General features: G+C 49.3%; 1 protein-coding gene across 1 annotated transcript in view; it reads right to left on the bottom strand.

Annotated features, from left to right (window-relative positions):
- The window catches only part of LOC119109888 (uncharacterized), a 19,211-nt gene extending 6,210 nt beyond the window's left edge, over positions 1-13,001 (bottom strand). Inside the window, exons 1-3 of the mRNA XM_037233638.1 lie at positions 12,969-13,001; positions 12,387-12,823; positions 11,998-12,181 (exon numbers count right to left, since the gene is read on the bottom strand). Coding sequence (XP_037089533.1) covers positions 11,998-12,181; positions 12,387-12,631 — 429 coding nt within the window. The 5' untranslated portion in view covers positions 12,632-12,823; positions 12,969-13,001. The remainder of the gene's footprint in view (positions 1-11,997; positions 12,182-12,386; positions 12,824-12,968) is intronic.
- Between the last annotated feature and the right edge of the window lie 1,260 nt (positions 13,002-14,261).

Genomic DNA, 14,261 nt, shown 5'->3' with positions numbered 1-14,261 from the left:
GCGAACACGATGGTATGACTTAAAACATGAACGCACGTATAGTTTTGAAGTTATTTTGAAAAAACTCTCTCAAACGGCGCTCGATGTTGATTTTGCAATTGCTGCACAAGCTTTTTGAATGCACAGAAACACTTTCCGCTGCACTTACACACTAAATGGACCGTGCCCTTTCACTCAGAGCTTGAAAAATTGCATTTGGAAAATTGTCCTTTTTTCGACAAAATGGCACCCCCAAAATTTTCAGTCGTCACCCGGTGATCAAAAATGTTGTTAACAAGTGGCAACATCGGTTTACATCGTTTGCAAGTTAAAGCACCCTTCGATTTTCATTGGTTTGTTAGATATGAGTTTGTAACGTTCTTCTCCCCGAAAAACGGCTGTTTTCAAGTTGAACATACACCCTATTTGTACGCATGTTGGATTTCATATTGGCCCTCATACGGGCCGAAAAAATGTCCGTTTCTGACATGGGCCGTTTTTTCCATCAATCTGGCCGCGGCCAGATTTGTGATCACTTCGATGTTGACAACAGCGCCACTGAATGCTTGTTCCACCACTGTGTATCGTCTGCACCGGCAATCTGCTTTCAAACGGAGAGGCTCTCAGAAACAAAACCATGGAAATTTGCAGCCATCAAGAATGCTATATGTTTCCAGCAACGCACTAAAGTTTAACTCTATGTCATTCGACGCGCAATCACGCTGCGAACACGATGGTATAACTTAAAACATTAACGCACGTACAGCTTTGATGTTATTTCCAAAAACGCTCTCAAACGGCGCTCGATGTTGATTTTGCCATTGCTGCACAAGCTGTTTGCGTGCACAGAAACACTTACCGCTGCACTTACACACTAAATAGACCATGCCCTTTCATTCAGACATAAAAAAATCGTACTTGGGGAATTTTCAATTTTTTTTCCACAAAATGGCCTCCCCTAAAAAATTTCCGTCGGCACCCGGTGATCAAAAATGTCGTCAACATGTGGTAACATCGGTTTCCATCGTTTGCAAGTTAAAGCACCCTTCGATTTTCCTTGGTTTGTTAAATATGAGTTTGAGGCATTTCACTACCCGAAAACGGCTGTTTTCAATCTGAACATGCATCCAAGTTGTATGCCTGCTGGATTTCATATTGGCCCTCATACGGGTGGAAAAAATGTCCGTTTCTGAAATGGGCCGTTTTTCTTATCAAAGTGGCCGCAGCCAGATTTGTGATCACTTGTATGTTGGCATCAGCGCCACTGAGTGCTTGTTACACAACTGTGTATCGTCTGCACCGACAATCTGCTTTCGAACGGAGCGGCTCTCAGAAACAAAACCATGGAAATTTGCGGCCATCAATAATGCTATATGTTTCCACAACGCACTAATGTTTTACTATATGTCATTCGACGCGCAAGAGCGCGGCGAACACGATGGTGTAATTTAAAACATTAACGCACGTATAGTTTTGAACTTATTTGCAAAAAAAAACCCTCTCAAACCACGCTCGATGATGATTTTATAAATGCTGCACAAGTTGTTGCATGCACAGAAACACTTGCCGCTGCACTTACACACTAAATGGACCATGCCCCTTCATTCAGAAATAAAAAAGTGGCGTTTGGAAAATATTCCTTTTTTCGATCAAATCGACCCCCAAAAAAAATGTTCCGTCGGCACCCTGTGATCGAAAATGTTGTCAACAAGTGGTAGCATCGGTTTACATCGTTTGCCAGTTGAAGCATCCTTCGATTTTCATTGGCTCGTTAGATATGAGTTTGGAACATTTCACTACCCGAATAACGGCTATTTTCATTCTGAACATGCATCCAATTGGTAGGCCTGCTGGATTTCATATTGGCCCTCATACGGGTCCAAAACGTACGTTTCTGAAATGTGCCGTTTTTCACATCAAAGTGTCCGCGGCCAGATTTGTGATCACTTGCATGTTGACATCAGAGCCAGTGCATGCTTGTTGGACCATTGTGTATCGTCTGCACCGGCAATCTGCTTTCAAACGGAGCGGCTCTCAAAAACAAAACCATGGAAGTTTGCGGCCATCAAGAATGCTATATGTTTCCACAACGCACTTTTTTTTACTATATGTCATTTGACGCGCAATCGCGCGGCGAACACGATGGTGTAACTTAAGACATTAACGCACGTATAGTTTCGAGGGTTTTTTCCAAAAGTCTCTCTCAAACGGCGCTCGATGTTGATTTTGCAATTGGTGCACAAGCTTTTTGCATGCACAGAAACACTTGCCGCTGCACTAACACACTAAATGGACCATGCCCCTTCATTCAGAAATAAAAAAAGTCGCGTTTGGAAAATATTCATTTTTTTCGATCAAATCGCCCCCCCAAAAAAATGATCCGCCGGCACCCTGTGATCGAAAATGTTGTCAACAAGTGGGAACATCGTTTACATCGTTTGCAAGTTAAAGCACCCTTCAACATTCATTAGTTCGTTAGATATGAGTTTGGGACATTTCACTACCCGAAGACGGCTGTTATCAAGTTGAACATGCGTCCCATTTGTACGCGTGCTGGATTTCATTTTGGCGCTCAAACGGGTCGAAAAAATGTATGTTTCTGACATGGGCCGTTTTTCGCATCAAAGCGTCCACGGCCAGTTTGTGATCACTTGCATATTGACATCAGCGCCACTGCATGCTTGTTCGACCACTGTGTATCGTCTGGACCGGCAATCTGCTTTCAAACGGAGCGGCTCCCAGGAAAAAAAACCATGGAAGTTTGCGGCCATCAGGAATGCTATATGTTTCCACAACGCACTAATTTTTTTACTACATGTCATTCGACGCGCAATCGCGCGGCGAACACGATGGTGTAACTTAAGACATTAACGCACGTATAGTTTTGAAGTTACTTTGAAAAAACTCTCTCAAACGGCGCTCGATGTTGATTTTGCAATAGGTGCACAAGCTTTTTGCATGCACAGAAACACTTTCCGCTGCACTTATACACTAAATGGAGTATGCCCTTTCATTGAGAACATAAAAAATTGCGTTTCGAAAACTTTCGACAAAATGCCCCCCCAACAATTTTCAGTCGGCACAAGGCGATCAAAAATATTGTTAACAAGTGGTAACATCGGTTTAAATCGTTTTGAAGTTAAAGCACCCTTCGATTTTCATTGGTTCGTTAGATATGAGTTTGTAACATTTTTCTCCCCCAAAACGGCTGTTTTCTAGTTGAACATGCATCCAAGTTGTACGCGTGCCGGATTTCATATTGGCCCGTCAAACGGGTCGAAAAAATATCCGGGTCTGACATGGGCCATTTTTCGCATCAATGTGGCCGCAGCCAGATTTGTGAGCACTTGCATGTTGACAACTGCGCCACTGAATGCTTGTTCCACCACTGTGTGTCGTCTGCACCGGCAATCTGCTTTCAAACGGAGCGGCTCTCAGAAAGAAAGCCATGGAAATTTGCGGCCCTCAAGAATGTTATATGATTCCAACACGCACTAATGTTTTACTATACGTTATTCGACGCGCATTCGCGCGGCGAACACGATAAAATTAAAGCACATACAGTTTTGAAATTATCTCCAAAAAACGCTCTCAAACGGCGCTCGATGTTGATTTTGCAGTTGCTGCCCAAGCTGTTTAAATGCACGGAAACACTTGCCGCGGGACGCACACACTAAATGGACCATGCCCTTTCATTCCGAACGTAAAAATCTGCGTTTGGAAAGTTTTAATTTTGTTCGAAAAAATGGCCCCCCCCAAATTTTCAGTCGGCACCCGGTGATCAAAAATGTTGTTTAACAAGTGGCAACATCGGTTTACATCGTTTGCAAGTTTAAGCACCCTTCGATTTTCATTGGTTCGTTAGATATGAGTTTGTAACATTTTTCTCCCCAAAAACGGCTGTTTTCAAGTTGAATAGGCATCCAATTTGTACGCGTGCTGGATTTCATATTGGCCCTCACACGGGTCGAAAAAATATCCGTTTCTGACATGGGCCGTTTTTCGCATCAATGTGGCCGCGGCCAGATTTGTGATCACTTGCATGTTGACAACAGCGCCCCTGAATGCTTGTTCCACCACTGTGTACCATGTGTACCATGCCACCTCAGGACCTCAAAACCTCAAAACAAAACTCAGGAAGTTTGCGCGAATCAAGAATGCTGCACGTTCAAGTGGTGGAAACTTATTGTATTATAGGTCATTAGACGAAGAATCGCACGGCGAACACGATGGTGTAACTTAAAAAACTTGACACATATACAGTTTTTATTTTGAAAGTTAGTTGAAAAAAACGCTCACAAGCCACGCTTGATGCAGATTTTGCAATTCCTGTAGAAACTGTAAACATGCAGAGAAACACATGCCGCTTCATCCACACACTAAATGGACCATGCCATTTCATTCAGTAACGTAAAATCGCGTTTGGAAAATTTTCATTTTGTCAAAAAAATTCCCGCCCAAATTTTTTCTTCATCACTTTGTGATCAAAAATGTGGTCAGCAACTGGTAGCATGGCTTACATCGTTTACAAAAAGCGGCCTTCTATTTTCATTGATTCGAGAGATATGAGCTTCGAACGTTTTACTACCCAAAAAACGGCCGTTTTAAAACTCTTCGCAGGTGTTGCGTTACACATGTTTTGACGCAGAACTGCCTTCCCGTGCTATCGTGTGACATAAGCTGTCCAATGCCGATAGAGTTTCAGTTAGCTACAACCAACGTGAAATTATGTTAAAAATGGGCATCTCGTGCAAAACGCGTCAACCGGCACATAACATGCATCCCCTTCCTACTCGCGCTGAATTTGCTATTGGCACTCTTTTGAGACGAAAATACATCCGTTTCTGAATTTTGACTTTTTCGCAACAAAGTGGTGGCGGCGAGACTTGTGTTCACAGTCATGTTGACAACAACGCCACCGACTGTTTGTTTCATCATTGTGTATCGTTTGCACGGGATATCTGCTTTAAAACCGAAGCGGGTCTCATAAACAAAGCCATGGAAATTTGCGCACATCAAGAATGCTGCATGTTTCAAGTGGTAGAAACTTGCTGCATTATAGGTCATTAAACGCAGAATCCCACTGCAAACACGATGATGTAACATAAAAACATAACAAGTGTATAGTTTTGGGTTATTCGAAAAACTATTCACAAGCCGCGCTTGATGCGGATATTCCAATTGCTGTAGGAACTGTTTGCATACACAGAAACACTTGCCGCTTCATCCACACAATAAATCGACCATGCCCTTTCATTCTGTAAGAAAAAATTCGCGTTCAAATATTTTCATCTTATCCGAAAAAGGTGTCACGCCCAAATTTTTTCGACATCACCCGACGATCAAAAATGTGGTAAACAACAGGTAACGACGGTACACATCGTTTACAAAAAGGAGCCTTTTATTTTCATTTGTTCGAGAGATATGAGCTTGGAATGTTTTACAACCCCAAAAATGGCCGTTTTCAAATTGTGCACAGGTGTTGCGTTACACCTGTTTTGACTTACAATTGCCTTCCCGTGCTGTCGTGTGACATTAACTGTCCAATGCCGACAGGTTTTCAATTAGGTAGAACCAACGTGAAATTATGTTGAAAAATGGCCATCTCGTGCAAAACGCGTCATCCGGCACAGAACATGCAGCCGCATCGCGCTCGCGCTGAATTTGCTATTGGCACTCTTTTGAGACGAAAATACATCCGTTTCTGAATTTTGACTTTTTCGCAACAAAGTGGTGGCGGCGAGATTTGTGTTCACTTGCAAGTTGACAATTACGCCACTGAGTGCTTGTTGCATTATTGTGTATTGTTTGCACGGGCAATATTCTTTCAAACGGAGCGGGTCTCAGAACCGTGGAATTTGCGCGCATCAAGAATGCTGCATGTTTCAAGTGGGACAAAGTTGTCGTATTTTAGATCATTAGACGCGGAATAGGACGGCAGACACGATGGTGTAACTTAAGAAATTAAGATGTGTATAGTTTTTAAGTTATTTGAAAAAAGCACTCACATGCCGCGCGTGATGCATATTTTGCAATTGCTGTAGAAACTGTTTTCATGCGCAGAAATACTTGCCGCTTAATCCACACACTAAATGGACATGAACTTTCATTCTGCAACAAAAAATTGCGTTTAAAAGTTTTCATTTTTTCGAAAAAAAATTGTCACGCTTAAATTTTTTCCTCATCACCCTTTGATCCAAAATGTAGTCAGCACCTCGTAAGATCGTTTTACATTGTTTAAAAAAGCAGCCTTCTATTTTCATTGGTGCGAGAGATATGACCATGGAGCGTCTTAGCACCCAAAAAAACGGCCGTTTTCTAAGTCTGCACAGGTATTGCGTTACATCTATTATGACACACAGTTCTGACGACAGCCTTCCCGTGCTGTCGTGTGACATAAACTGTCCAATGCCGACAGGTTTTCAGTTGGTTACAACCAACGTGAAATCATGTTAAACATGGCAGTCCGTGCCAAACACGTCAACCGGCACAAAACATGCACCCGCATCGTACTCGCGATGAATTTGCTATTGGCCATCATTTGAGACGAAAAAGCATCGCTTTCTGATTCGTAAAACAAAGTGGCCGCGGTAAGATTTGTGTTCACTTGCATGTTGACATCAACGCCACGGAATGTTTCTTCCATCATTGTGTATCGTTTGCACGGACAATCTGATTTCAAACGGAGCGGGTTTCAGAAACAAAACCATGGAAAGTTGGGCGCATCAAGAATGCTGCATGTTTCAAGTGGTGAAATCTTGTTGCATTATAGGTCATTAGACGCGGAATCGCACGGCGAACACGTTGGTATAACTTAAAATATAAACACGCGTATAGGTTTTGAGTTTTTTGAGAAAAAACACTCACAAGCCACGCTTGATGCAAATTTTGCAATTGCTGTAGAAGCTATTTACATGCACACGCACACTTGCCGCCTTATCCATACACTAAATGGACCATGCCCTTCCATTCTGGAAAAAATCGCCTTTAGAAAATTTTCATTTCTTTCGAAAAAATGGTCACGCCAAAATTTTTTCGTCATCACCCGGTGATGAAAAATGTGGGCAACAACTGGGAACATCGTTTTACATCGTTTGCAACTAAAAGCAGCCTTCTAATTTCATTGGTTCGAGAGATATGAGCATGCAACGTTTAACTACGCAAAAAACGGCCGTATTCAAATTCTGCACAGGTGCTGCGTTACACCTGTTTTGACGCATAGTTGCCCTCCCGTGCTTTGGTGTGACATAAGCTGTCCATTGCGGACAGGTTTTCAGTCTGGTACAACCAACGTGAAATTATGTTGAAAAAATGGGCATCTCGTGCAAAACGCGTCAACCGGCACAGAACATGCATCCGCGTCCTAGTCGCGCTGTATTTGCTATTGACCCTCATTTGGGACAAAAAAAAGCATCCGTTTCTGAATTTGAACTTTTTTCGCAAAAAAGTGGCCGAGGGGAGATTTGTGTTCACTTGGCTGTTGACAACAACGCTACGGAATATTTGTTGCATCATCGTGTATCGTTTGCACGGGCTGCTTTTAAACGGAGAGGGTCTCAGAAACAAAACCGTGGAAATTTGCGTGCATCAAGAATGCTGCATATTTCAAGTGGTGGAAACTTATTCTATTATAAGTTATTAGACGCGGAATCGCACGGCGAACACGATGGTGTAACTTAAAATATTAAACAGTGTATAGTTTTGGGGTTATTTAAAAAACACTCACATGCCGCGCTTGATGCAAATTTAGCAAGTGCTGTAGAAAATCTTTACATGCACAGAAACACTTGCCGCATCATCCACACACTAAATGAACCATGCCCTTTCATTCTGTAACAAAACACTGCGCTTGGCATATTTTTATTGTTCGAAAAAATGTTCATGCCCAATTTTTTTTCTTCATCACCCGATGATCATAAGTGTAGGCAACAACTCGTAACATCGTTTTACATCTTTTGGCAAAATTGCAGCCTTCTATTGTCATTGCTTCGACAGATATGAGCTTGAAACATTTTACTACCCCAAAAACGGCCGTTTTCAAAAAGTGCACAGGTGTTGCGTTACACCTGTGTTGACACAGAATTGCCTTCCCGTGCTATCGTGTGACATAAACTGTCCAATGCCGATAGGTTTTCAGATAGGTAAAACCAACGTGAAATTATGTTGAAAAATTGCCACCTCATACACAACGCGTCAACCTTCATAGAACATGCATTCGCTTCCTACGCGCGCTGAATTTGTTATTGGCCATCATTTGAGACGAAAAAAAGCATCCGTTTCTGATTGGGAAAGCAAAGTGGCCGCGGCGAGATTTGTGTTCATTTGCATGTTGACAACAACGCCACTGAATGATAATTCCATCATTGTGTATGGTTTGCACGGGCAATCTGCTTTCAAACGGAGCGGGTCTCAGAAACAAAGCCATGTAAATTTCCGCGCATGAAGAATGCTGCATGTTTCAAGTGTTCCAAATTATTGTATTATAGGTCCATAGACGCGCAACACTCAGCGAACGCGGTAGTGTAACTTAAAAAATAAACACGTGTATAGTGTTTGAGTTCTATAAAAAACACTCAAAAGCCGCGCTTGATGCAGATTTTACAAGTTCTTCAGAAACTGTTTACATGCACAGAAACATTTACCGCTTCATCCACAAAACAAATGGACCATGCCCTCTCATCCTGTAAGGGAAAAATCGCGTTCGAAAAATTTCACTTTTTTCCAATAATGGTCACACTCAAATTATTTCAATACCCGGTGATCAAAAATGCTGTCAACAACTGATAAGATAGTTTTACATCATTTGCAAAAAAGCAGTCTTCTATTTTCATTGTTTCGAGAGACATGAGCTTGGAACGTTTCACTACCCAAAAACGGCCATTTTCAAATGCTGCACATGTGTTGTCTTAAACCTGTTTTGACGCAGAATTGCCTTCCCGCGCTATCGTGTGACATAAACTGTCCAGTGCTGATAGGTTTTTATTTAGGTACCACCAACGTGAAATCATGTTGAAAGATGGCCATCTCGTGCAAAACGCGTCAACCGGCTTAGAACATGCATCCGCTTCCTACGCGCGCTGAATTTGCTATTGGCCATCATTTGAGACGAAAAAACATCCTTTTCTGATTCGCAAAAAAGTGGCCGCGGAAAGAGTTGTGTTCACATGGATGTTGACAACAACGCCACGGAATGTTTTTTCCATCATTGTGCATCATTTCCACGGGCAATCTGCTTTCAAACGGAGCCGGTCTCAGAAACAAAACAATGGAAAGTTGCGCACGACAAGCATGCTGCATGTTTCAAGTGGTGGAAACCTATTGCATGATAGGTCATTAGACGCGGAATCCCACAGCAAACAAAATGGTGCAACTTAAAAAACTTAACACGTGTATAGTTCTTGAGTTATTTGAAAAACCACTCACAAGCCGCGCTTGATGCAGATTTTCCAATAGCTGTAGAAACCGTTTGCATGCACAGAAACACTTGTCGCTTCATTCACACACTAAACGGACCATGCCCTTTCATTGTACAAGAAAAAAATCGGGTTTAAATATTTCCATCTTATTCGAAGAAAGTGTCACGCCCAAATTTGTTCGTCATCACCCGGCTATCAAAAATGTGATAACGAACTGGTAACATCGTTTTACATCGTTTGCACAATAGCAGCCTTTTATTTTCAGTTGTCCGAGAGATATGAGCTTGGAACGTTTTACAACCCAAAGAACGCCCGTTTTCAAATTCTGCACAGGTTTTGCGTTACGCCTGGTTAGACGCACAGGTGCCTTCCTGTGTTGTCGTGTGACATGAACTGTCCAATGCCGATAGGTTTTCAGTTGGTTACAACCAACGTGAAATTATATTAAGAAATGGCAATCCCGTGCAAATCGCGTCAGCCGGCACAGAACATGCATCCGCTTCCTACTCGCGCTGAAATTGCTATTGACTCTAATCTGAGCCAAAAAAACATCTGTTTCTCAATTTGTCCTTTTTCGAAACAAGGTGGCGGTGGCGAGATTTGTGTTCAATGGGATGTTGACAACAACGTCACTGAATGCTTTTTCATCACTGTGTATCGTCTGCACGTGCAATCTGCTTTCAAAACGGAGCTAGTCTCAGAAACCAACATGCAAGTGACCACAAATTGTGCCGCGCCCACTTTCTTGGAAAAAAATCATAATTCAGAAGCAGACATTTTTTCGTCTGAATGAGAGCCAATACCAAATTCAGCGCGAGTTCAAAGCGGATGCATGCTCTGTGCCCGTTGACGTGTTTTGCACGAGATGGCCATTTTCAACAAAATTTCACGTTGTTTGTACCTAACTGAAAACTTATCGGCACTGGACAGTTTATGTCACACCATAACACGGGATGGCGATTGTGGGTCAAAACAGCTGTAACACGACACCTGTGCAGAATTGCGCCGCTGCCGACCCAGCCGCCCTCCAGCGGCTCGTCGGCAGCGCGCCAGCACCGGCGGCCGCGGCGCCCGGCCCAGCCGCGGCCGGGGGCATCGGTGAGCCGCCGCAGGTGCAGCCCCGCCCGGTCTCCCGCACCACCCAGTGGCGTCGCCGGCGAGGTGCTGCCGCGGCGGCCGCCGCTGCCGCCGGTGATGCGCCGCCGCCGCCCCTGCCCCGTCGGCGTAATGTTTACCGCTGCAGGGTGTGTGGGCGGCCCATGACCGACGCCGGTCATACACAGTTCCGCGGCCAGCGGTTCTGCCCGCACAACCCCCTGCAGCGACTGTCGGCGGCCGAATGGCTGGCCGAGCGGTGGGCGGAGGCGGCGCGTAAAGGCGGAAAGTAGTGTTTTTTTGTGTTTTATCATGACTGCCAAACACTTTCCCCAAAATGAAGTTGGCGAAGTCGAATGTTGGTCTTTTTGTTGACATCACTGCAGTGTCCAGCGTGCCATGACGCACGGAAGCACAGTTTAAATGGCAATGTCATTGCTACATCAGCAAATGTTGGTACTTGGTGTACGCACTGATCGTTCACGCCTTCATCGCGCCCGGCACGTGAACGCCCTCTTGTCGGCCGGCTGACGGCTGCGTTGCGTCGGCACCGTTTACCGGCCGACGCAGCCAGCCGCCTGCCGGCGGCGGTCTGAAACTCGCCTCTTTTCTCCTCCCCTTCCCCATCTTTTCCCCCGCCACGAGGAACTTTATCCTCCAATCGCTGTGACGTCTGGAGGATAAAGTTCCCCGTCGCGGGGGAAAAGATGGGGAAGGGGAGGGGGGGGGGAAACAGGCGAGTTCCAGACCGCGCCGGCAGGCGGCGGGCTGCGTCGGCCGGTAGACGGCGCTGACGCAACGCAGCCGTCAGCCGGCTGACAAGAGGGCGTTTACGCGCCGGGCGCGATGAAGGCGTGAACGATCAGTGCGTACACCAAGTACCAACATTTGCTGATTCATGGCCAACACTGCAGTGATGTCAACAAAAAGGCCAACATTCGACTTCGCCAAATGTATTTTGGCAAACGTTTCTGGGCAAACTTATGACAAAACACATACATCACTTCCCGCCTTTGCGCGACGCCTCCGCCCGCCGCTCCGCCAGCCATTCGGCCGCCGTCAGCCGCTGCAGGGGGTTGTGCGGGCAGAACCGCTGCCCGCGAAACTGTGTGTGACCGGCGTTGGTCATGGGCCGCCCACACACCCTGCAGCGGTAGACATTGCGCTGGCGGGGCGGAGGAGGCGGCGGCGGCGCATCACCGGCGGCAACGGCGGCCGCCGCGGTAGCCCCGCGCCGGCGACGCCACTGGGGGGTGCAGGAAACCGGGCGGGGCTGCACCTGCGGTGGCGCACCGATGCCCCCGGCCGCTGCTGGGCCGGGCGCCGCGGCCGCCGGTGCTGGCGCGGCGCTGACGAGCCGCTGGAGGGCGGCTAGGTCGGCAGCGGCGCCTAGGAGGCGCTGGAGGGCGGCTGCGTCACCGGCAACGTACGGCAGCACCACGACAACTGGCGGTGCTGTCGGCGCGGCAGGAGGTGGCGGCGCCGGCGAGCTGGCCGGGCGGCGCACCGACGCCTCGCCAACGGTGTCGGCTGGCTCCGGCAGCTGCACGGCCGGATGCTGGCGTGGGGGAGGCGTGACCGGACGCGTCGCTGCTGCGGGTAGGTGTCCTGCCGCCAAGGGTCGCTCGGCAGGCAGGTCCCGGCCCTGCAGCAGCGTGCGGACCTCGTCCAGACGCGTCCGGTCCTTGAACCTGCCAAAGACGACGAACAGCGCGTCACTCACATGAGTTGCGTCAGGATGCGTGCGGCCTTTGTGCCTTCGACAAACGACAGAGCATCAACCAATCAATCACTCTCAGGTGGCAAGACGGCAGATATTAGGCACAGTCACTGGCGTTGTCAGGAGGACGCGAGCTGGTATCACTTGAAAAAAACACACTCGCGCCAGGTACTCACCACTTGCCGAGCGTGCTCTCGTTGAGAGGGTACAGCTGGATGCCGGTACCCTCCAGGAGCGCTCGGCTGTTGTGCAGCCTCCCCCGCACCCGGTCGTACGCCGCCAGGATAAGCCGCCGGCGCGACACCTGGCGAGGCTGGTTGGCGGTGGGCCGCCGCGGTCCCGGGTACTCCTGGAGCAGGCGCAGACAAAGCGCCTCCACCAGACGTGACCGGGACGGTGGCAGAGCCCGGCCTCCCGACATGCGCCGAGGCACAGCCGGGAACTGGAGCGGGCGCCTGTCAACGTCGTGCTGGGCCAGCCAGAGTTGGCGGATGCGTGCCGCCTGGCTGGCCGTCACCGACAGGCCCTTCAGCTCCAGCAGAGCCTCGGCCAGCCGGTCCACCCTGTCCCAGCCGGGGACGCCGCGGTGGTCCACCGCCGAGTCGACATCCGCCTGAGGAGCGGGCATAGTTGTCAAGGTCAGGCACGCGGCGCCGACAGCCATCGGCAAACGAGCTGGAGCGCGCGAAGATGTGCCGACAGGAACGCGTGCAGACGGGCGCCGGAGGTCACTGAGACGAAGCACTGGCATGCCGTACCTGCACGGCACCTTCGCCGTCGGAGTCGCCCGAGCTGTCGGAGGTGGCGTCGTCCAGGTCGGCGGGCCGGGCGACGGTGGCCACCTCCACGCCGGCCAGCGACGTGTCGGAAAGGGCGGGCTCCTCACAGCCTTCGTCGACGTCCTCGCAGGCGTCGTTGAGGGCCCGCTCTGCCTCGTCTGACCCGTCGTCGGCCGGCAGCACGGGCCCGGACTGCGCGTGCAGGTATTCGACCCCGATGCGCTCACCTGCGAAATGGGACATCGTTATCGCACGTGTGGCAAGCACAGACGGGACGGAGCCGTGGGTGATGCGACATCCTGGCAGTGGCATAAAGCCCACCTGGCCGTGCTTGCTCCTTTCTCACCTGTGTACTCGCCAGGTGGCCGGTACCGGGGGAACACCTGTCGCAGTCCGAGGCCCGTACACAGCTCGGTGACACGGTGCTGCAGGCGCACGTCGGACGTCCGCAGCTGCTGCGCACCGCCGTCTCCCTCGAGGGCGTCCGCCGCCCTCGCCGCGTTCCAGCGCACCAGGCCGTCCACCAGGTACGCCTGGAAGTGGACGGCGTTGGCCGACGTGCCTGCAACAAAACCAAGTACCCATGTGTGGAACGCCACCAAGAAGCGGACCGTCACACAACGTTGTGAACAGGCGCACGACCACACCATACGGCTGACGACACTGACATGCTGCAGAGGACCAGCCATCTCACCTGGGATGAAGCGGGCCAGGTGCAGGTGGAAGCTCTCGAGGGAGGTCGTGCCGCGTGCGCACCGGTACACCGGCAGGCGGACGCCGCCCTTCTGCAGGCACCCGGTCTGGGTGTAGAGAGTTACACCCTCCGGATCCTGAAGGCAGGCGACGTGGCTCCTCTGCTCTTGCCAGATGGCCTGGATCTCCGGCTTGAGCAGGGGCACCCCGCGCGTGTCGGTGGCGGTGGCCAGCTCCAGGAGGAGCTGCTCGATGAGCTGCGCCGACCGCAGAGCGCCCTGGGTGCGGCGCCGGCAGTGGCGAGCGAGCTCCTCCCTGCTGACCGCCTGCCGCACGGCCTCCTCCGGTGGCTCCTCCACGCCGCCAGCCACCAGCTCGGCCCGCTTGGCGGCGTGCAGGCGGGCGACGTCGCCGGCGTCCCACTCGAAGAGGCACGCCGACAGCCGGGACATGAACGTGCCGTACAGCGGATGGCACTCGCTGGTGACGCCGAGGGCGAAGCGCCGTATGAAGTGCCGGACGTCCAGACGGACGATCAGGCCACTCCACGCGGCAAACAAGCCCTGGAGGCGAGACTTG

The sequence above is a fragment of the Pollicipes pollicipes genome, unplaced genomic scaffold, assembly GCF_011947565.3.
Source record: "Pollicipes pollicipes isolate AB1234 unplaced genomic scaffold, Ppol_2.1 Scaffold_7231;HRSCAF=8579_pilon_pilon_pilon, whole genome shotgun sequence".
In the NCBI taxonomy this organism is placed as follows: Eukaryota; Metazoa; Arthropoda; class Thecostraca; order Pollicipedomorpha; family Pollicipedidae; genus Pollicipes; species Pollicipes pollicipes.
Note: the sequence above shows the minus strand (reverse complement) of the source record. Positions and strands in the feature narration are given on the sequence as shown.